This window comes from Danio rerio, chromosome 4 (assembly GCF_049306965.1).
Source record: "Danio rerio strain Tuebingen ecotype United States chromosome 4, GRCz12tu, whole genome shotgun sequence".
NCBI classification, from domain to species: Eukaryota; Metazoa; Chordata; class Actinopteri; order Cypriniformes; family Danionidae; genus Danio; species Danio rerio.
In genome coordinates, this window is record NC_133179.1 from 3,097,675 (window position 1) to 3,123,336 (window position 25,662).

The 25,662-nt window shown below is 34.3% G+C and overlaps 1 protein-coding gene across 12 annotated transcripts in view; it reads right to left on the minus strand.

Annotated features, from left to right (window-relative positions):
* Positions 1 to 25,662, minus strand: part of pde3a (phosphodiesterase 3A, cGMP-inhibited) — a 121,545-nt gene that overhangs the window by 9,630 nt on the left and 86,253 nt on the right. For 9 of the 12 annotated variants that reach the window (XR_012401708.1, XR_012401707.1, XR_012401706.1 and 6 more), the window contains 11 exons: positions 22,620 to 22,777; positions 18,448 to 18,572; positions 17,661 to 17,880; positions 13,241 to 13,314; positions 12,897 to 13,033; positions 11,027 to 11,164; positions 9,105 to 9,216; positions 7,579 to 7,680; positions 6,243 to 6,442; positions 5,535 to 5,738; positions 2,667 to 2,828 (listed from right to left, as the gene is read on the minus strand). Coding sequence is in view for 7 of the 12 variants with exons in the window: in XM_009299996.4 (XP_009298271.1) it covers positions 2,667 to 2,828; positions 5,535 to 5,738; positions 6,243 to 6,442; positions 7,579 to 7,680; positions 9,105 to 9,216; positions 11,027 to 11,164; positions 12,897 to 13,033; positions 13,241 to 13,314; positions 17,661 to 17,880; positions 18,448 to 18,572; positions 22,620 to 22,777 (1,632 nt within the window). In the remaining 5 variants the exon portion in view is untranslated. The remainder of the gene's footprint in view (positions 1 to 2,666; positions 2,829 to 5,534; positions 5,739 to 6,242; positions 6,443 to 7,578; positions 7,681 to 9,104; positions 9,217 to 11,026; positions 11,165 to 12,896; positions 13,034 to 13,240; positions 13,315 to 17,660; positions 17,881 to 18,447; positions 18,573 to 22,619; positions 22,778 to 25,662) is intronic. The other 3 variants (XR_012401709.1, XM_073946872.1, XM_009299997.4) reach the window with 1 other exon arrangement.

Below are 25,662 nucleotides of genomic sequence, written 5' to 3' on the forward strand. Positions count from 1 at the left end.
TCTCACATCAAATAATCAACATTATATAGTCGGCGTGAAAACATATGCTTTGCAGTACCTGGGAAATCAACAATGCAGATGCTAGAGCAGAAGCAGCGGCGGTGCGTCCATGGCAACGGTGATGCGTCAGTGATGTATGAATGCATGTATGTATGTGCGCTGCGCTCTGTCAGGTGCGGCTCAGAAATGAATCATTGAAGAAGCGAAACGGGGAGGGCAGAAAAACAGGCTCCTTTGAAGCATGTAATTTGTGGTCTCTTTTGAAACGCCGTGAATATGGCCAGGGGTGGTCATATGACGCTCTGGAGAACAGTGACGGGGTCCTGACACAACTGGGTCATCCTCGACTCGCTGTTCATCACAATAATGCACACTGGGGTTTATTACTCATCGCTGGTATGCACAAACAAGAGAGAGACACAGCAGAAAATGATGGAAATCCTGACAGCTCTGGCAAACTGGGAGGAAATGCATATAGGTGTTTAATGCAGGGTTATGGCAGTCAGAATTATTAGCCCCCCTGTATTATTTTCCCCCAATTTCTGTTTAATGGAACAAGAAACACATCTCTAAACATAAAAGTTTTAATGATAACTGATTTATTTTATCTTTGCAATGATCACAGCACATAATATTTGACTAGATATTCTTCAAGACACTAGTATTCAGCTTGAAGTGACATTTAAAGGCTTAACTAGGTTAATTAGGGTGAATTATTAGGCTAGTCATTGTATAACAGTGGTTTGTTGTGGAGACAATCCAAAGCAAATATTGCTTAAGGCGGCTAATAATATTGACCTTAAAATGGTTTTTAAAAAATGTAAATCTGCTTTTATTCTAGCCAAAGTAAAACAATTAAGACTTTCTCCAGAAGAAAAAATATTATAGGAAATACTGTGAGAAATTCCTTGCTGTGTTTACATTCTTATTGATGAGGTTTTGGGTAAGAAGGGATGTCATTTATGTTGAAGTTGTTAGATTTTACTATTCTAATATAACATATATATGTAAATGGATATATATGTTTAGGTGATTTAGTATAAAGTTTGGTAAACAAACAAATAAAAAAAAAGTAAGTGTAGTAATGGATGAGAGATATGTGAGAGGGATATATACGAGATATTTTAGAGAAACTATCATGTTCACTCTAAGGGGCGTCACGATGGTGCAGTAGGTAGCACAATCGCCTCACACCACGAAGGTTGCTGGTTTGAGCCCTGGCCAGGTCACTTGTCATTTCTGTGTGGAGTTTGCATGTTCTCCTCATGTTGGCGTGGGTTTCCTCCGGGTGCTCCGGTTTCCCCCACAGCACAAACACATGCGCTGTAAGGGATTGAATAAATTAAATTGGCCGTAGTGTATGAGTGTGAATGCAAGAGTCTGTGGGTGTTTCCCAGTGATGAGTTGCATCTGGAAGAGGATTTTTTTCATTATATAAAAACAAACAAACATATGCCGGATAAGTTGGGGGTTCATTCTGCAGTGGCAACCCCTGATTAATAAAGGAACTAAGCTGAAAAGAAAATGAATGGATGAATGAATGAATGTTGACTTTAAGAGGGCAGGTTTGGTCAAGTTCACAATTTAACAATGTATTATATAACAAATATATTACATAATTCATAATTTCATTATATTTATACAACATGTACAAATTATGTTACATAACTAGAATAGAAAATAGATAATAGAAGAAATATTATATGATATAAATAGAATATATAATAATGTGAATGTGTAATTATATAATAAATTTCATATAAATATATAATATATTTCCATTATATTGCAACTGTTTCTATATATATATTTCTATATATATTTATGCTTTCAATAAGATTGGAGAGCACAAACTTGGACACAACTCGATTAATAATTTGGAGGTGGTCTATTTAAACTCTGGCCCTCCGGGATCGAGTTTGGACACCCCTGTACTAGAGGGATTGCATGCTTGTTTTATTTGTTGCTGTTAACTAAACACTAGAAATGTTTTGTGTTTTGTGGATTGATATAAGGCCAACTGAACACACTGTAGAACATAATGTAGTGGTTACTTTTTCAAGTATGGTACAGGTACGGGTTTTGGATTTTTATGACTATGAGCACATGGATGATTTGGACCAGGGGTGTCCAAACTCAATCCAGGAGGGCCAGTGTTCTGCAGATTTTAGCACACACCTGCAAGGATGTTTCTAGAAAGCCTAGTAAGAGCTTGATTAGCTAGCCCAGGTGTGTCTATTTGGGGTTGGAACTAAACTTTACAGGACACCGGCCCTCCAGGACCTGGACACTTGGTGCTGTAACAGTGCTTTGTGCTGTTTGTATGAGACTAATGTTGTTTCTACTTTAGCTTGAAATGCACATGGTCTTATAAACCTGGAAATGAATTATTTATAGGTGTATTGTATTGGCTTTAATGTAATAAAGTTCTCTCTCTCTCTTTCTATCCTACATTCATTCATTCATTCTCCTCCTCACAGCAGTGAATGTGTTTCCCGCAGCAGCAGCAGCAGCGCTTGAGGAGGATGGAGACGGTTGCCAGGCAACAGTGTATCGTCTCCATCCTCTGGAAGTGAATGACAGCGAGGTGACACTGAGTCACTGTGAACACTTCCTGTGAAAACAAACAGCCAAACAGAGATCCAAACAGCGGCGCTCCCACTGACCTGCTCGTAAAACTCATTGACGATGCCCTCCGTCCACTGCAAATGAAGATCCTTGCATTTCAGCGGCCCGTTTATGTCTGCTAGCTTAATGCACATCTGACAGACCAGCAGACGGTCGTTCTCATTGGTCCAGTCGATCCCTGAGCAGCCGTCATCACCCACCTGAACAAGCACACACATGTACAATATATACACTGTAAAACATGCTGGCTTTTTAGGTTTCAACATGGAGGAATGAAGTTAACTTAGAAGTTTTAAATCATTTAAGTGGATTGAAGATAAACAATTAAGTCGTCCCCCTGAAAACCTCAAGAGTTGTGTTGTTTCATCTTATTGTTATCTCTGTATAACAAATCTGTAAAGGAGTTTTCTGTATTTTGTCATTCATGTTTTTTTGCTTTTTCCTGATTATTTCTGCTTTTTAATTGCATTATGGGTTCTTTTCAACTTTTAACCTTGAAGAGTTTGAAGAAGTGACTTTATGAACATGTTTAATAGCTTGCAGTGCTATAGTGACTGGGTTGGTGTTGTATAATAAGCTACAAAAACCTTGTAATAAGTTGCCAGTGCATTTTCTGTTATTTTACAGACATATTTCTCTCTCTATATTATTATTTCTGATACATTATGATATTTCAGACTACTAAAATGTCACTAAAAGTCACTTTGTTAAACTGTAGAGTTAAATTTTCAACATCAAAAGTCTACAGAGCAGAGATCAACATCCCATAATGCAAATCACAACCATTAATAAACAGAAAACACTTCTGAATCACAACATACGGACACTGTTCATTAACAGATATCCTTTACGCCGGGGCTGCTAGCTCTTTCTATTTCTATTCTTTTAACTTTGCCTGTACAGCACTTTGAATCCAGTCATGATGAACGTTCTTTATACAGTAAAAAAAAACTGAAGTGAGTTAGTACTCTGTTTGATTCCTAATTGGATCAAATTATATGATCTATACCAGTGGTTCTCAAACTGTGGTACGTGTACCACTAGTGGTACGCGGGCTTCATTCTAGTGGTACGCGGAGGAATGAAATATGTCATGTACATGCTACATATATTTTAAAATTTTATCAAAAATGATGTATATAATATGCCATATATGACATATAGCCTATATTTCTGAGGTAATCTGCCACGTTTTTTAACTGAGCAGAGTTGTAGCTGCTTTACTGGGTCTACTACGCTACTGTATTTCAATACTACTCATTTTGGTGGTACTTGGAGAGACAATTTTTTTCTGAGGTGGTACTTGATGAAAAAAGTTTGAGAACCACTGATCTATACGATTTAAAATATATGCAAATAGGTATGCACATTACAAATGACAAAACAAATCCAAACACAATATTATTTGACAGTATGTGTGTATGTGATTGTAATTGTAACTGTGCAATATAGCAGTATTACAGAGTAGTGTCAATGATAATTTTAATAATATTAATAACATAATTAAAGCGAGAATGATAAAGTGTGATTTTAAGTGAAATAGCAGGATCTATAAGAAAATCTTTCTTTGATTTTCAAATTCATTAAGAAAATTAATATGTTTCTTAAGGTCCAAAATGTATTGTTTTATTGAGTATTGCCATTTGATTTTGTTGAAAAAAGACATAAAATCTAAATAAAAACAAACATTCAGTTAAATTAACAATAAATTAATGAATACATTACAATAAATAAGAGATAATAAAACAGATAATATAGAGAAACAAGAGTTCATCATATATTTTGTTTATATATAGCATATTTAAATATTATTGAATTATAATAATAATACTGATGATTATGATGATGATGATAATGATACAAATTGTATTTAAATATCATAAATGCTTTACTGCTTAAATCCACATTTAAATATTTAATAATGTAATAAATATTTAGTCAAATTAACTAAAAAGCAATGCACAGCCACTTTTATTCTAATATAATAAATATAATTAATATATTCCACATCACTCTCACTTTGGTGTTAAATCTGACGAGGAAATCAAAGTGTTTCTTGAGGTCAGTGGCCAAAATGGCTTTAAGAAACACTTTGATTTGAAAATTATTATTATTGTTATTATTATTATTATTATTATTATTATTATTAATAATAAATCATATTTAAAAATACAATTGGTGACTTTGATGAATCATGTCTCTTACATTTGTTATTTTTTTCATTATATATTTTGTTTATATATTGCATCTTTACATAGGATTTAATAATAATAATAATAATTATTATTATTATGAATAATAATAATTATATATTATAAAAATCATGGATGCTTTACTGCTTAAATGCACAGATATATTGAATAATCTAATAATTGAATAAATATTTAGTCAAATCAACTAAAAGCCAGTGAACAGCCACCTATGCGACATAATTAATATATTAATTATGATTCTCACCTTGGTGTTGAATTCGGCCAGGAAATCAAAGTGTTTCTTGAGGTCAGTGGCCAAAATGGCTTTAACTTTTAACTTTGATTTGAAAATTATTATTTTTGTTAGTAATAATATTATTATTATTATTAAATCAAATTTAAAAATACAATTGGTGACTTTGATGAATCATGTCTCTTACATTTGTTAATTTTTTCTGAATGTTTATTATATATTTTGTTTATATATTGCATCTTTACATAAGATATAATAATAATAATAATAATAATAATTATTATTATTATTATTATCATTATTATTATTATTATATATTATAAAAATCATGGATGCTTTACTGCTTAAATGCACACATATATTGAATAATGTAATAATTAAATAAATATTTAGTTAAAATAACTAAAAGCCAGTGAACAGCCACCTATAAGATATAATTAATATATGAATTATGATTCTCACCTTGGCGTTGAATTCGGCCAGGAAATCAAAGTGTTTCTTGAGGTCAGTGGCCAGAATGGCTTCGATGACCAGGAAGCGAAAGCGTTTAAACTCCATGTGGTCCAAACTGGCCAGAAAGTTGTACTCGGGCCGCGACATGAAGAGGTTCCAGGCGGAGGCAGCGTGATGATTCTCCAGCACTGAACGGTCATTGTATAGCACAGCCTACACACACACACACACACACACACAAAGACTCTTCAGGTGCTTCAAGGCCTCAGGACATTGTGATCAATCCTTGACGCTTCAATGTTCAGTACAAAACAACCCCTTTAGGGTAATATTATTCATGCATTTATATACGGTGTTCTGTTTACTTGTGCTCTTACCGAATGAGCACTGTAATATGTCTGAAAGATCCCACTATATCTGTCTATTTTCTTACTATCTTTATATTTATATTACCATATGTGTACATTATCTTTCTTTCTTATTTCTCTTAAACATGTTTTACCACATTTTAATGTTTTTAATCATTTTAATTCTCATTAATTTCTTATGTTTCCTTTATTCTTGCTTATTTAAAGCACTTCGAATTAGCATTGTGTATAAAATGCTTTCAGAGAAAGACAATCAAGCTGTAGAATGGCCCAGCCAATCACCTGACTCCAATCCAATAGAGAAGACAAAATAAAGTTGGATTGTTTCCAGTGTTTTTTGTGCAGTTACCTGTGGAGCGCTGGTGGCCACCAGGAAGGCGTTGGTCCGACCAGGATGGTCATAATCATGCATTGCAGCAGCGACGTACAGCGCCATGAGCTCCAGCGCAGGAATGAGGCCTGAAAGACAGCCGTAACCTTCCTCCTCCACTGCATTAGTCCTGGACATCAGATACTTCATCCGGCCGTGAGCGAGTCCACTGTCAGAGTCTGAAGACACAAAGCATCATCACATATCTGAGAACATAACCAACATCTGAGCAGTGTGATTAAAATGCTAGTCAGGACTTAAAGGCCACCTATTATGCAAAATCAGCTATTGGAATCTGTTTGTACAGAAGTGTGTGTAGGTAAAATGAGTCTAAAGTCATAAACCATCATCACATGTCTGATGATCAAATGGTTTGAGCGCTGCCAGCACATATTCCTGACAAGCAATACATAGCAAAAATGTTTTTCTTCCTTCGATTTTTTGTCTTATTTCTTATCCAATTATCTAAAAATACTTAAATCAAGAAGCATTTTATAGACAAGCAAAACATATTGTCTTGTTTTAAGACATAACATACTAAAATTAAGTGTGTTTTTCCCTAAAACAAGCAAAATAATGTGCCAGTTGGGGTTAAGCCAAATAATCTTTTTTTTCTTTTGACATAGGATTATTTTGATTACCCCATTGGCAGATTATTTTGCTTGTTTCAGGGAAAAACTGACTAATTTTTGCAGCGCTTAGCTCAAGAAAGCTTCACGGCAGCTCCTATGGTTGTGGTGATTTGCACTACAGTTACTTTACTGCACTATTCATGCAATTTAAAGCTTACTGAATCACTACATGTGATCTACTCTCTTGCTCTTGCTTATTTTGTGGATCTGTTTATTTACGGTTGTGAATTAATATATATAAAAAAAATAATTATATATATATATATATATATATATATATATATATATATATATATATATATATATATATATATATATAAAATTTATAAATAAATTTTTTAATACAGGTTTTTAATAAATGATTAAAAATGAATAAATGGACAAATAAGTCTGTAAAATAACAAAATGTACTGGCAGTTTATTACAAGTGTTTTGTAGCGTGATATACAACACCAACCCAGACAATATATCACGTTAAACTATTAAAAATAATCATAAAAGTCACTTTTCAAGGTTAAAAGTTGTTGGAAGAACGATAAAAATCCCATAATGCAATTCAAAAGCAGAAATAAATGAGTAAATAATAAATAAAAACTTGAATCACAAAATATTGAAAACTGCTAATTTATGGACATTTTTTACAGCTTGTCAAACTGTAATAAACAGCGTAGTAAGAGTCTCACCGGAGCTGCCGAGTGTCCGCAGTGTGGGTAAACCAGGCACAGGTTGTGTAGTGAGGTACCAGACTGCATGGAGGACGTCTGTGGCATGAATTCTGTTGTGATCTGTGGAGGAAGAGCCGTTGTAACACTGCAAACCACCACCAGATGGAGACACAACACAACGAAACAACACCCCAAAATGAAAGTACTCACTTTTCATTCACCTTCAAGTTGTTCCTTTTGCTGTTGGACACAAAAGAAGATATCTTGAAACATGGTGAAAACCTGTAACCATTGACTTCCATAGTAGCAAAACAAACGCCATGGAAGTCAACGGTTACAGCTTTCTTCTAAATATCTTCTTTTGTGTTCAACAAGAAGCAAAGAAACTCAAAGGTTTATAAACAAGTAAATGTTGAGTAAATGATGACAGAAATTTACATTTATGGGTGATCTATCTATTTTAAGGAGATGTAAAATAAGTCTCTGATGTCTCTAGAGTGTGTATGTGACGCTTCAGCTCAAAATAACACACATATAACGTTTTATAACTATCTGAAACTGACTCTTTTAGCGTTTGAGCCAAACTGTCATTTTGGTGACTGTCGCTTTAAATGCACATAAAACTGTGCTCTTTTTAAAAGAGGGCAGACTAGAACAAAGCCGGTCTAAAGTCCAGCGCAGAGTGCGTTAGTTGTGCGCCTCGCTTGCACACTCAGTATTTTGAACACACTTCGTTATTATTGTTAATTTATTCGTTTGCTGGTAATTAAAACTGAATTTAGAAAAAGTTTTGAAACTAATCTTTGCGTTTAACAAACAAAATTAATTATTTATGGGCTAATTGATGTCTGTCAATACCAGGTTTCCCTATCCACAAGAGCGAAAGTGAAAGTAGATAATGAGGAGGCTCCTTTCTCATTCTTGCGCTGTTGATGCTCTGTTCAGCTGTTTTCTTGCTAGTGAAATGCTCAGTTTTTCCACTAAGCGCAACGCAACTGACTCTTAAAGGGAATGGGAGATGAGACTCTGATTGGTTTACTCTGAAAACACACCTATAACTCATTAAACAAATAAGCTCAACCCTTTTAGACCATGCGCCACGGTGCAAAGCTGATTTTCCCGTCCTTATTTTAGCAAAAGTGGATTCTGACATGCCCTGAATGCGTTTGCGCCCCGTGCTTTGCACATGGATCGTAAAAATAGTACCCACTAACTTTCTATGCTAATGAGGGAGAGATAGTCACTAGTGGGCGGGACTTTCCCCCTCTGATGACGCGTGCAAAGGGGGAATGTCAATCAAAGTGTTCCTGCAGACTGTTTTTATCAAGTCTGATTATAAACAATACAAATACTACCTTTTTACTATTAGAGGCTGCTTATATTCACACACTGCCGACGCTCGACTGTGTTTAAACCCCTTATAAAAGTGATTTCAGCATAATAGATCCCCTTTAAGACTGATTCCTGTGACTCTGCAGCATCTGTTGCACATCAGCAGTTATTTCACTGTTAACATATTTCTGAACACATAACTCTGCACTCACATGGGATGTCCCTGTATCCATTCTCCAGCGCGTGGAAATAGTTCATGAACTCACGCACTGGAATCTTGAATGTCTCAAAGAGTCCCGTGTCGACAAACAGTCGGTAGGACATCTGAAACACAGGGACAAATGATCAGATGTCTCAAGAATGCCTTTAATGAACAAAAGACTCCAAACAATAACGCTACGGGTCGTCAAAACACATTGTGAATTGGACTTTGGTTGTAACATATAAATAGTGAAAAACAATATAAAAACATCATGCATACACAACACAGTACTAAAGTTAAACACCAGTAAAAATAAATGACATTTTAATGAACAATAATTTTTAAATATTAGATGATAAATTAATAAAATACATTTATATTTTATGATGTTATTGCACATTTTAAAATAAACACAAATATATTGATGTTAGACTATTAACATATATTTTTAAAATAGAAAATGACAATAATTATTTAATAAAATACACTGCTTAATTAATCATCCTGGACTCAACATTTAAACATCTATATAAGTTCAATGCATAATTGTAAAACACATATTATTTATAACATTTAAATCTTATTTATTACAAATATATAATTAAACAGTAGCTTACGAAATATTAATTATGCTTGAGCAATTATTTAAACTATATTTTATTTATTATTATTATTATTATTATTTTCCTAATGTGATATGCTTAAAATCTAAAATAAATAATGCACAACAATTCACACATATAAACTGGGCATAATTACAAAAAATATAATTTATCAAGTAATGATTTCACATTAATTTACTAATAATTACAGAAAATGTAACAAATATTTATTAATATAAAAAAATGTATTAGTAATTGGGAAGTATTCATAGTAATCCTGGTCTATTATTTAATAAAGTGAATTATTATATACTCAAATATCAGACATTTTGAACTCAGGGCCTCTGTCCTGCATGGTTTAGCTCCAACTTCCTTCAACACACCTGCCTGAAGCTTTCTAGTATACTTTATTAGCTGGTTCAGGTGTGTTTAATTGGGGTTGGAAATAAAGTATGCAGGACACCGGCCCTCCAGGACTGAGTTTGGGCAGGCCTGTTTTAGACAGATTAACAACTGTCATAACTATAAGAGAGGCTGATATTATAACACCTTGCAACATTTTATTTAGCTTTTTTTTTAATAATAATATTTCCTTAAATTGAATATACTATAACAAAAATCTATTTAAAAATGTGTTAATTAATCAGAATGGCTTAATTTTAGAGTAATATAACATGTATTGTGTATAGTTTACACTTAAAATATCATGAATTGTCTGTGTGGTTATTTAACTTTCTTGGAAAAAAGTTCACTCATAAGTGAGCATTTCTGCTACTATTATTTAAGAAAGTTAAGAAGCAAGTACTTTTGTACTCAAGTACTGTTAAAAAGAGGGCGTTATACTTCTAGTGGAGTAATATTTTAATAATCCCTTTCACATGTTTGGGATTCTCCGCAGCGAAAGTTGTCATAGTTGAGTAAACTTGGAGCGCAGTGAATGGGAAAACACAACAAATAATGTTTTTACAATCCTATTGGCTGAAATAATAAAAGAAAAACTGCATTATGGTGTTCTCAAGACGTTCAGAAAAACTGTGAGACTAATAACGGCAGCCAGAAGAGAGAATAATGTCAGATTTACAGTCCTGCACCCACACACACTGCATTAGAAACACCATGCATAAGCGGTACTTCATTTTTTGTTATGTGATGCAAAGATACATCCATAAACACATATCAAAGTTCATACATTTAAAAAATCTACATATTAAAAATGTTTAAGCATTTAAGCTGCTCATGAACATTAAGCGGATCAAAACAATCTTGTGAAAATGGTCCATTAGTGTAGGTGATGAGTGTTTCAATCCAGCAGGGGGCAGTAGAGGCTCACCTGACTGAGGATGCAGCCACATCTGCCGTTGGTTTTCTCCACCAGGCTGAAGATGGGAAAGTTCCAGTTGTTGATCTGACACAGAAGCGGCTCCAGTCCCTCCATCAGCAGCGGCTCCGGGGCCAAGATGGGCTTCTCCTGCACACCATTAAAAACACACTGAGCATCACCGGCATTACAAAAAAATCAGCACAAAAAGACTGAGGAGTACGGGTACACTGGCAGAACACAAGGAGAGTCATTAAAACCACAGCAAAAACAAATCACAATCACATCAAAGTCAGATCTGATGACAGCTTTGGTTTTACGGGATCAAATAATCAGGATCTGCAGGATTTTATGCACGTAACACTTCATTATTTAGTGCACTATTGCTGTTTTTTGTGCATCTGTACATTTTCTGCATATTCCATGCACACAGCATATTTTATGCATATCTGTATAGTATATGCTGTATTTTTACTGATTGTAGCACTCAGAAATCTGTCAACTCTGAGGGATTTTTTTTGCATATTTTACAGTATACATACAGCACATTCTGCTGCAACACTTTATGCAGTGTCTACAGTTGAAGACAAAACGATTAGCCCGAGTTTTAAATTGTATTATAATGCATATTCTCCTATTATATTCCTATAGTAAAGTGTATTATAATATATATACAATAGTCAACATTACGGTAAAGTCTATTATACCGTATATATTGTAGTATAGCCCTATAGTAAAGTGTATTATAATATATATATATACTATAGTACAGCATTACAGTAGTGTATTATACTGTATATATTATAATATAACCCTAAAGTATATTATATTATATATATTATAGTAATACATAACAGTAGTGTATTATACCATATATATTGTAGTATAGCCCTATAGTAAAGTGTATTATAATATATATATATATATATATATATATATATATATATATATATATATATATATATATATATATATATATATATATATATATACTATAGTACAGCATTACAGTAGTGTATTATACTGTATATAGTATAGTATAACCCTAAAATGTATTATATAATATATACTATAGTAATACATTACAGTAGTGTATTATACCGTATATATATATTGTAGTATAGCCCTATAGTAAAGTGTATTATATTATATATACTATAGTATAACATTACAGTAAAGTGTATTATACTGTATATTTTATATTATATTCCTATAGTAAAGTGTATTATATTATATATACTATAGTAATACATTACAGTAGTTTATTAAACTATATATATTATAGTATAGCCCTATAGTAAAGTGTATTATATTATATATACTATAGTACAACATTACCGTAGTGCATTATACTGTATATATTATAGTATAGCCCTAAAGTAAAGTGTATTATATTATATATACTTACAGTAGTGTATTATACTATATATTTTATATTATATTCCTATAGTAAAGTGTATTATATTATATATACTATAGCAATACATTACAGTACTGTATTATACTGTATATTTTATTCCTATAGTAAAGTGTATTATATTATATATACTATAGTATAACATTACAGTAAAGTGTATTATACTGTATATATTATAGTATAGCCCTATAATAAAGTGTATTATATTATATATACTATAGTACAACATTACAGTAGTGTATTATCCTTTATATATTATAGTATAGCCCTATAGTAAAGTGTATTATAGTATAGTAAAGTATAGTACAGTATATTATAGTACAGTAGTGTGGTATAGTATAGTACAGTACAGTAAAGTGTAGTATAGTGGATGTTACCACACACTCCTGCTAAATACAGAAGTGTCTGCTAGCCTAAAGTGAACTGCAGTGATGTAGCGCTGTGCTTTTCAATGTTAGTGTTCACCTCGGCTGGTATAAGCGTGGCTAGCGTTAGCGTCCTGCGAGCCTCTCTGTCCTCGTCAGTCTGTGCAAAGTCGCTGCTGTCACTGTGGTTGGTTTCATACGTGCTGTCATAATCTGATGACATCATCGCCGGCTCGTCTGAAAGGTGATTGAAAAAGCTGATCATGCCTCTGGTAATGTGTCACGTTTGGCAGACTGACGGCTCTGAAACACTCGCCGTAAAGATGCCGATTACATATTCATTCTGAGATTCAATTCGGGAAGGAGTTGTAATATCACAGATCACAATGGCAAAATGGATAATAAGTGAAATGCATCTAAATGCTAATTCATGACGTGGGTCACCTGACTGTTGTGTTCGCTCTGCTGGCTCTGTGGATCCATCACTGTGCCTCTGTTTACTGTACGGCCGTCCACAGCTGCAATACACACATAAACACAAACAAATTCAACACACTCAAAGCACATAGACAACACAAAATCTAGTTACGGAATAGCATCATTTGTTACATTTTTATTTATTTATTTATTTATTTATTTATTTATTTATTTATTTATTTATTTATATTTTTTGTTACAAAAAATATTGCTGCATCAAATGCATTGAAATATCTAATTGTGTGTAATAAAAAAAACTACATAAAACATATTTAATTTTACATTATTCTATAAGTATTTTGATTTATAATAATAATAATAATAATAATAATAATAATAATAATTATTATTATTATTATTATTAAAACATTAAGTCTCTCTGTACATTTCCAGACATACATATATTAAACAGAAATGCAGGTGTTGCATTCACATAAGTTAAAGATTGTTTGATATTTCGCTATTGATTCAATCCTTTTTTTAACCATTACAAATCTGATCTTATACCTGTTTCATAATATTGATAATTGATGCTTTTATAATTCAACATTGCCAAATAAAACTAACAAAATATAACAATAATAATAATGATAATGATAATAATAATAATGATCAAAATAATAATAATATCTACAAAAGTGACCTTATATCTGTTTCATATTATTGACAATCACTCGTTTAAAAATCCAACATTGCAATAAAAAATAATCAATAAATAAACAAAAATAAAATAATATCTACAAAAATTCTAATAATAATAAGTATTATTACTTTTATTATTATTATAATTATATTATTATTATCATAATTATTATCATTATTATTATAAAAAAACATTGAGTTTTTCAGTACATTTTTGGACAAACAAATATTAAATCTATTACATAAGTTAAACATTTGGATATTGACTCAATATTTTTTTTTATTTCATTACAAACCTAACCTTATATCTGTTTCATAATATTGATAATTATTGTTTATAAAATCCAACAATGTCAAATAATAATATTAAAAATAATAACATCAACAAATAATAATAATAATAATAATAATAATAATAATAATAATTGTTGTTATTATTATTATCATAAATAATAATAATAATAATTATTATTATTATTATTACTTTTATTGTTATTATAATTCCAATAATATTTGTATTTTTATTATTATTAATATCATCATCATCATCATTATCATCATAAATATTATTGAAAACATTGAGTTTTTCAGTATATTTCTGGACAAATATTAATTTCAATTTTAATTTGATTTTATTTAATATGAAATATATGTCATAAGTTAAACATTCTTTATTATTTGGATATTTACTCAATACTTTTTTATTTGATTACAAATCTGATCTAATATCTGTTTCTAAACCAATAAATAATAAATAAACAAATAAAAATGTTAAAATCTTTCATCAAACTTCATTATTTTAACCGCTAAATAATTTCCCAAAGAATAAAAACAAATCAAATAGCTTTCTTTCACAGAAGAGCAGTTTTTACTCATTAATAAGTCACTTCCCTTTTCATGACAAAGAAACTTCCCTCACAATAAAAACACAATAGATCTACTACTGCACGCCCTGAAATCTGTTCAGTTGTGGTTTCTCTTTTCATCCTCCATGAGTCAGTATCTTCATGCATGTCATGATTCCATATTTGACTGTTTTGCATTGAAATTGAGAATCGTCCTTTTCGGGTGACTGAGCTGACCGTGATTATATGTGTGCAGAATCTGCGTTGTCAGTGTTGTATAGCTGCGTATTTGGAATTAGCATCCCGACATCAGCTAATCAGCCTGTTCCTCAGTGTCCGGCGTTCATTACAGGCCAAGGGGAGACTGACCTTCATCACCGAGCGAAAAAGCAGCGACGTCCATCTGTTAATATTTAGACACGATGCTGGTGATTTTTCACAGTTAATGATCAGTGGTTGTTCAGTAACCACATAATGGCTTGAAGCTGCGCTCGCTCTTGTAGAACAGCAGACGCTCCCAAACAGCAAACAGCAGCTTTCATACAAGAGAGCTGCAGATGAATATTAACTGCGAAAAATGACTTATTATGATCCCCGAGTGAGACTTTGAGCGCATTTCCCGGTACACTTGAAGTGACTTATGTAATGCGGGTCGATGGTGTTGTTCGGGTCACTTTTTAATCAAAGGCTTGGCTTTTTACAACTCGTGCGGTTTGTTTTTTAAGCAGCAGCAATACTAAACTACGACTTATAAAACTAGCTGGTATGCTAGCATCACATATTTGAACTAGAATGCAATAGGAGAGAAGCCTCTTGAATGAAAAATAAATCAATCACAGCTGTTTTTCTTTGTGTTTTTAATCTGGAAATATGAAGTGATTGATTTGAGTTCTGTGGATGATAAGCATGTTTATTAGATTTTCTGGGAAAGGTCAATTAATAGTAAATAAATGCAAAGGATTTTTGAACAAATACAGACAGACAGAGGTAAATGAAAGACTCACGTTTAACTTAAGGCTTGATTCCAATAAAAGTGTAACAAGTATTGAAACATTTGGACTGGGTATGCTACTACAAACAATATGTGATAGTGTGCATCAAAAGCGACAATTATAAACAACAGTGTGACTGTCCCGATCACCAGCCAGGGCCGGATTAACATAAGGGCTAGGTGGGGCTGAAGCCCCAGGGCCCGAGAGAGGAGGGGGCCCTTGATTGGGTGGTGAATTAATTTGCGTCATGACGTGGGAAGTGCCTCTTTGCGTTTGCATGCCAATAACGTAAAGAATTCCTCTTGGCTTGCTGTTGTAGTGACATCGCTAATCTATGGCTCGAGGTGGCTGTAGCTCAATCAGAAATTTAAATAGCCCTAGTCTACATTTAGGGTGAACAGATGTACTGTTTTCCCCTGAAAAGTCCCTTATTTCCCAGGACAGTCCCTTATTTCAACTCTACCATGAGAACGTCCAGTCTAAGGTAGGCTTATCAAGCGCATCATATAGGCAAGTATCATGCAAAATAACTCAAGCAATGTCTCGGTGGCTGCGGTGCACGCGCACAACCCTGCCTTCTCATAGACAGTGTGCGACCAAATTAAAGACACACACAAACACAAACACACACACACACACAGTTGTCAAAATGTCTATCATTGCGGAGAATCTACAGTACCTCAAGAAAATACATGCTCTAAGTGTAACTGAACAAGTTAGAAATCAAACTATTAAATGAATGAATTTGCCCTTTTATAAAAACAACAGTAATAATCTGGAAACACTAACATGCTAATACTTCTGTAATTGACTCAAGACCAAATGGGAAATTAAAAGCCTGGATTTTCAACATATTTTAGAGATTTCTGCTCAGCTAAAGTTTAAAGTTAACTTTTTAAAGACAACCCCATTTAAAGTATTTATTGTAAAGCGATAATTTAGAAAGTATAGCAGTTTTTTTTCTGATTTTGGCAGCCTCTTTTAAAATCTTAAAAGTGCATGTTATTGGATTATTTTTGTATGGTTGTACACCTACTTAAGTGAAATAGAAAACATTTATAATAATCAATTATATAATAATATAAATTAGCAAATTTATAATAATAATAATAATAACAATAACAACAACAACAACAACAACAATAATAATAATAATAATAAATAATAATAGCAATAATAATAATAATAACAATACTACTACTACTACTACTACTAATAATATTATTAATAACAATAATAATAATAATAACAATAATAATGATAATAATAACAACTATAATAATAATAATGATAATAATAATAATAATAATAATAATACCAATACTACTACTACTACTACTACTAATAATAATAATAATAACAATAACAACAACAACAATAATAATAATAATAATAATAATAATAATAATAATAATAATAACAACAATAATAATAATAATGATAATAATAACAACTATAATAATAATAATAATAATAATAATAATAATAATAATAATAATAATAATAATAATAATAATAATAATAATAATAATACTTTAATGCTACTTTTGTGAGACGATAAAATAAATGGGGCCTTTGGGTTTGAAAAAAATCTTACACATACCTCAGGAACGGTATTACATAAAATTCTGACGGTTTTAAAACCTTGACTTTTCCAAACTGCGAAATAAACCACTGATAAAACACGGTTATCTTCCCATGCCTAATTACTATAGTTGATGCGGTACCATAGAAACTGTAGAATCACCACAGATCAATCAGCTCTGGTACCATAGGAATTATAGAATTACCACAACAGAATGCACCAGCGTACTGTAGTATAAACAACAGTCGACTTCCGCTACTGAGAAACTCGTGAATGTGAAAAGACTCCATGGTAAATTACCAAAAACAAAAGTTGTGTTGTACCTGCTACATAGTGGCGTTGGCGGTGGCCAGAGCGCTGCGCTGGAGCTGGGTGCGCTCTGACTGTGGGTTAAGGCTTTATGTGGGCTGCGTGGTGGAGGAAGCTCGGGGTCTGGCAGCTCCACTGAGGGGGTCTTGTTGGTGGGGCTGGTCAGCGGAGAGCTCTGCACTGGAGGAGAGTGACAGGGGGACGCCAGAGGAGAGATGGTGGAAGAAGAGCAACCTGTCAGAGAGCACACACACACACTGACACTGACACACACTGTGAGCAACACACACACATACACACTACACAATCTACCACACAAAACAAATACAAAAACACTGACACACACTTTGAGCTACACACATACACCCAATGTGCACACTACACATAAACACACACACTGTGAGCTACACCACACACACTTCACATACACATATATACACACATACAATACATACTACATATTGCACATACACACAGAGTCACACACTGACACTCACTGTGAGCTACACACATATATAACACACACATAAATATCCACACAATGCACAAACACATGCAACACAGCGCACATGTACACAAAACATACGCACGCACAAACACACACACACACACACACACACACACACACACACACACACACATGCACTCACACAAACACTTATCCTCACACATATACACACAAAACACATACACAGCGCACACAAACACACAATACATACGCACACATATACATACACACAAAACAAAACACACACACACACACACACACACACACACACACACACACACACAGGGCTTTACCTCTCCGGCTCTTGCTATAGATGTGGTTGGTGGTGTTGGAGGAAGCAGCGTATGAAGCAGACATGGACCTGCTCTTGGAAATGCTGAGCATATTGGAGTTGTTCCATGAATCACTGTTCACCAAACTGTACATAAGCAGAAAAGGTGCAGTTAATATTGCATTACTTTCCTAACTGCTTCATAGTACAAATATGTAAACATTCTAGGGGTCTTGTTATGGTTTAATGGCTTTCGGCTTCATTTAGTGTGTAATGTTGCTGCTTTGAGCATGAATAAGATCACAGCACAGGGTCACTCCAGAAAGAGTTGAACAATGTTCAAACGGAAATAATTCCCACCCAAGTGTCAAATAACACTTTCAGATTATTTGTGTGTGTGTCTATTTCCAGAGTAACTGAGACTCCGCCCTGTTTTGAAAAGGGGGAGGGGATAAGCAGCTCATTTGCATTTAAAGATGTGCCTAAAAGGCTGTTCACACAAAGTCCTATGGTTGAAGACATTGTTTTAAAAATGATTCTGTATGTAAAACACCAGCAAAGTTACACCAGACCACAGCAATAATGAGAACTATCACATGCAGAATGTTTTTTCCTAGCTAATAGATCATAAAACATCTGAGTAGAATCCACTGAAATATAAACAGCTTGCATGATTTAATACAACATATGAACCTGTGCTTAACATTATTATAAGATAACGACATTCTAGAAAACAACTGGTTATACCATGATAAGAAGTGATAAAGATTGCATGAAAGCTAGCAAATTTAAGCAGAAAAATAAAAGTATCTCAGGTATTCAGTATAATTTCAGCATCTTTGTGCTGCCTCCTTTGAAAATGCTGGAGAAAAATAATGCATGTCACTACACTGACTGCCATTACTAATTTCCCCTGATTAGAAAGATTACACGAGCTGGATTCACTGGTCAGATGAGCTAGAAATGCAGCTCATTGAGGACATCTGCTGGTTATAAGAGGGTAATGCATATACTCTCATGAGTCCACATGAATTAACACTTTGCTTAATTTAAGCCCTCTTATTAAAGATTATTTTAAGATAATGACTATCTAAAAAACAACTGGTTATACCATGATAGGAAGTGATCAAAATTGCTCAGAAGCTAGCAAATTCAAGAATAAAAATAAAGGTTTTGCAGGTATTCAGTATAGTTTGCATCTTCTTGTTGTCTCCTTTGGAAATGCTGGAGTTATCTATTACATCCCCCTGATTAGATAGATTACATGAGCTGGATTCACTGGTCAGATGAGCTAGAAATGCAGCACGCTAAGGACATCTGCTGGTTATAAGGGGGTAATGCATAACCAAAAAAAAACAACAGAATGTTAACATGTGCTGGTGTGGACACAAATACTGGTATTTTTTAACATTTATGGTTATCATGCTTAAAATATATTCTGACTGATCATATCATCTCAGGTCTACACCATCAAAAATTGTATACGACTTCCTCGAAGTGAATGATTTTAATCTCCTTTTAGCCATGAATTGAACTGCTAACTTATTTTAATGCAGGAAAGCAAATAGCTAGCATGTCCTAGCTTCACCTTAACTCAAGATGGCAACTTGTAAATGATAAAGTTCACCCTGCACTTTCTGAAGCACATTTAAAAAAGTCTTATTTTTGGAGAGCCGTTCAGTCTGGAACTTTCCTGCCAACTTTGAAGAACCAGAGCGCACGGACCTCCTGCTGTGGGAAACTCTTTTAGATATCCATTAAAAGACCTGCCACTTTAAAAACCAGCCTCAACATGGTAATGCAGGCAGCCGGCTGACCCTCCATTTTTCACCAGGGCTTTTATTTCGACAGGGTCTGAATCTAAACACAAGGCGACTCTCGAGTCTCCAGGAAGCCTCTTTAAACTCTCTGTCTACACAGTGCAGATGGCTATCTGGATATCAGTATTAATGAGCTGAACTTTAGCTGGGCTGTTTAACTCCGGCTGAAATAAGACATATAAAGGTGGAGAACTGCCCAAAGATGGACATAATAAAACGTGAATTAAAACATTCAGTCGGAGTGACTAAGGCGGCGTGTAGGAGCTCTGGAAAGTTCAAGCGCTTCAGGAGGATCCACAACAGCTGTGCGAAACACTAACGTACGAGACAATGATGACAAACAAAACAAAACCAGGGCAAACGGATGGAAGCAATTCAGATAAATCTAATATATTCAGAAAGTACGCTTCATAACACTTCACAAATCACGTATGGCGCCCTGAGAAGAATTCAGACAAATGTGTAAATGTCATTGCGTTAGATTGCTAAATATTAAATCACGGGCATGCTTCTCCAACCAAACATTTCACAAAAACTGTGTTTTATTAGGACTGGAATAATAAACAGTTGAATACGAAAGAGAACTGACTTCATATATCCACTGAAAATAACCAAAACAAATTAGAGATTTTATTAAATGATAAACATCTGATCATTTTTTTAAAAATAGACCTTGAATGCATAAAATAATATGCATGTTTCGAATGCATTATAAGGATTAATTCAACGTGCAATTAATTTTAAATGAACTATTTTTAAATTAAAAAACACCAGATAATTAAAAGCCAAACAATGTAGAACGGAATTGACTATATCCACCCAGGAATTGACTTCATTGTCAAGCATGATTGTTTTAGACCAGAACAAAGCATGATATTATATAGCCATTATGGCATTAATGATAATTAGGATTAAATTACTGTTTTCGATTGGCAACATTTTAGATAGGCTTCATTACCTCCAACATTAAGCTAAAGCAATGAATAGAATGAAGCAGGAGTGATAGTTTTGTTTATTATTGGGCATTTTTAGCACTATTAATTCCACTGTCCTGAAACCAGTTGTTTTTTTTAGTATGGACATTTTGTTAAAGGACTTAAATTACAACATCAGGTCCTGGAATGAAAAAACACACCACTAATTCTCCCAATAGAGAAACTGATTGAACAATCACTAATCAACTTTTAAAGACAGACCAGCTGAAAGCTCTGAGGTTGTTCACTAATAGTATATGTTGAGCTATTCACAATAATTTATTTTTAAAACAATTGTGTTATTGCAATAGTGGAATCCATGACAAAAAACTACATTACCCATGATGCTGTAGAGAAAATTTCAAGTCAGAGTCCATCAGAGTTGGAGTAAGAAAAGTTTGCCAAATTTTTTTTAGCTTCACTTTCAAAAAGCACCAACCACAAAATACGCAACATAAAGCCCAATAAATATGCATTTGCTCCACCCACTCCCAAAAAGTAGCTAGGCCATATAAATATTTTGCTCTGTCCAGTCATCGCAGTAAGCAAAGCACACCAAAAGAAATATTTTGTTCCTCTCATTTCAGTAAAGTGCCAATCAGAAAGTTCCAGTAAGTAAAGTGCATTAAAAAATATTTAGCTCCACCCACTTCATTAAGAACCAATCAGAAAGTTGCAATCAGAAACATTTAGCCCCAATAGCTTTATCATGAACCAATCAGAAAGTTGCAATCAGAAACATTTAGCCCCACCAGCTTTATTATGAACCAGTCAGAAAGTTACACTGAGGGAAGAGCACCAAGAATTTTTAAGCTCTACCCACTTTCATTAAGAATCAATCCGAGTGCAGTGAGCAATGTGCATCAGTAATTCTTTAGCTCCACCCACATTAAAAACCAATCAGAAAGTTTAAATCAAAAATATTTAGCCACACCCACTTTTATTAAGAGCTAATTATAAAGTTGCAGTGAGGAAAGTGGATCAAGAATTATATATGCCCACCCACTTTTACCAAGAACCAATCAGAGTGTAGCAGTGAGCAATGTGCTGCAATAGATATTTAGCTCCACCCACTTTCATTAAGAACTAATCAGAATGTCGCACTGAAGAAAGTGCATCAATAATTATTTAGCTCCATCCACTTTCACTAAGACCAATCAGAGCGTGGCAGTAAGCAATGTGGTGCAATAGATATTTAGTCCCACCCAATTTCATTATGAACCAATCTGAGTGTAGCAGTGAGAAATTTGCATCAAATTTTTTTTAGCTCCACCCACTTTCATTAAGAACCAAGAATGTTGCAGTGATGAAAGCGCACCAAAAGAGATCTTGTTCTCCTGTTGCAATTCTCCTCAAAGCGAGTTGGTGTAGTTCATTTATATGACTGTGCTGTTGTTTACCTGCTGGAAGGGCCATCGTGAGGTGCTTTGATGCTGGCGCTGCGGTCTCGTCGGACCGGCCCGGGTTCGAGGGTTGGCAGGCCTGTGGCGGAGGTGGTGGTGGTCCACGTGGAAGAAATCCGTCTCAAAAGCCCTGGATGCAAACTCCTCCTCAAACGCTGTTATTCAACGAGAACATATATCAAGTTTAGACTAAAACACAGCTGACAGCGCAGCAAAACACTTAAGAGTCACAAATTCTCAGCTAAGGTCAGTTTTGAAGCTTGTCAAAAGTCACATCACCAATTATAATCAATTAGCACTGACCAGACGGAATAAAGCCACGTGTGTATGACAAGCCCAGAGCCAAATGTGCACTTGTTGGCAGCACTGCTGTTAAACAAAGCACTTGTTTAGATTGAAGTTGGACTGCATTTTACGTAAATGATGTAAATCTCAGCGAGCGTGTGTGTGTGTGTGTGTGTGTGTGTGTATTTAGAGAGCGATCCAAACATCTGAGGGCGGCAGATGACAGCGCTCCATCAGGGAATACTGAGCTCTTCCCCAGCTGGGAAATGGGAACAGAACAGATGGAAGACCCTGGAGAAACGCATCATCAATGCTCTTCTGCTTTACATCACAAGATCTCAGCCAATCAGAAGGCTTGGATCATTTGGCACATGCATATGGAATATAATGCACTCGACATTAGAGAAACAGCTCATGCAAAAATGTACATTCTGGAAATAGCTCTGTTTTTTTTGCTTATCTTTTGTGTTTCACACAATGACAAATGCACAGATTTATGAGTGGAATATAAGATACAACTATAATATATATGGATAAATATAATACCTGGAACATATATAAACTAAAACTATATGAGTGTAATTTTATGATATTAAAACTATATGAGTTATTTTGAGCTATTCAATTAATTATTAAATTAATTTATTATATTAAGGTCAACATTTATAGAACCTACATATGTATTCAATTGCATAAATGTAGACTTTTATTTTTTGATTTAAAGTGTTTTATGTTGCAATAAACATATTCATGTTTATCTGAAACTATATCTAACTACATGTAGCTCCAAAAAATCTGTGAGAAAAAAAGAATAGAGTAAATAATTTGTTTTACATATTTAATGAAGTAATTTTACAAGAAATATGTATGACATCCGACATGCTCCATAAATACCCTGGTCCAAAAGATAGATGGATGAATAGGTGGATAGATGGAAAGACGGGCGGACAGACAGATATATAAATGGATGGATAGATAGATAGATATATAGATAGATAGATAGATAGATAGACAGACAGACAGACAGACAGACAGACAGACAGACAGACAGACACACAGATAGATAGATAGACAGACAGACAGACAAACAGACAAACAGGCGGACAGACAGATAAATAAATAGATGTATGGATGAATGAATAAATGAATTATTTAATTGATTAATGAATGAATTAATGAATGAATGAATGGATAGACAGATAGACAGACAGACAGACAGATGGACAGACGGACGGGCGGACAGACAGACATAAAAATGGATGGTTGGATAGATGGATGGATGGATGGATGGATGGACGGACGAACGGACAGACAGATGTATGGATGGATGCATGGATATGTGGATGGATGGATGGATGGATGGATGGATGGACGGACGGACAGACAGATAGACAGACAGAAAGATGTACAGAGGGACGGGTGGACAGACAGATACATAAATAGAAGGATGGATGGATGGATGGATGGATGGACGGATGGACAGACAGACAGACAGACAGACAGACAGACAAACAGACAGACAGACAGACAGACAGACAGATGGAACGGCGGACAGACATATATACATATAAATGGAAAACTGGATGGATGAATGGATGGATGGACGGACGGACAGACAGATAGACAGACAGAAAGATGTACAGAGGGTCGGGCGGATAGATAGATACATGAATGGATAGATGGATGGACGGGTAGATAGACAGACAGACACACAGACAGACAGATATATAGATAGGATAATTAATAAATGTATATAGAATTACTGTATAAATAAATGAATGAATGGTGTCTTTCTGTATTCTGAGAATATTAAATCTATTAAAGTTCTCTTAATTGAAATCTATTATTTTTTTCCTTAATTAGGTCAGTTCAATGGGTTACGAAAACTGAAGAACAGTAGCAGCAAGACTGCACATCAGGTATGCACAAACTCTGCACTGGTTAAGTATAGTTTGAACATAAAAAACAACAACAAAAAAACAAATAGCACAACAGTGCACAAAAAGTTTGTGCATTACCCCGAGAGTCAGGCCGGTGGAGAAACACTCCTGACAGCTGCATGAATATTTTAGATGCTGTGCTGTAAAGAACCAGAGGGCAAATCTAGACACCCCCAAACCAAAATCCACCCACCGGCCGCTCATGACGACAGGCCCAGCGCATTCTGGGAGACCACCAGCACCTCCCAGACACAGATATGGCTCATTCAACAGTCTATAGGCACAAACATGAGAGCATCTGTGATATTAATGCAGCAGGAACGGCTGTCAGCTGAAGTTGGGAGGGAGATGTTTGACTGCATGTGTTGTAGCAGGACTCATGTTGGAGATGGTGCTCTGGATGACTCTTTCATGCAGACAGACTGTCAGTTTTGCGGAGGTTCAACGTTAAGGCGTCTGTGAGCCAAGTCTCGTCCAATCAGGATGCAACCATCTTCATGACAGCGTGGAGTTACAGTCTACAGTTTGTCCCAAAGCAGTCAAGAAAATGCCACTTTATTTTAAGATACATATCTCACTATTAATGAACTATAAACTATGGCTTTTGCCCTAATGAACTCCTAATTGGCTGCTTATTAAAGGGATATTTCACCCCAAAATGAACATTTACTCACTATTTATTCTCCCTCAAGTGGTATTAAACCTTTATGAGTTTCATCTGTTGAACACAAAAGAAGATACTTTAAGGAAAGCCTGTAACCATTATCATACATAGTTGGAGAAACAAAAACTATGGAAGTCAATGGTTACCGATT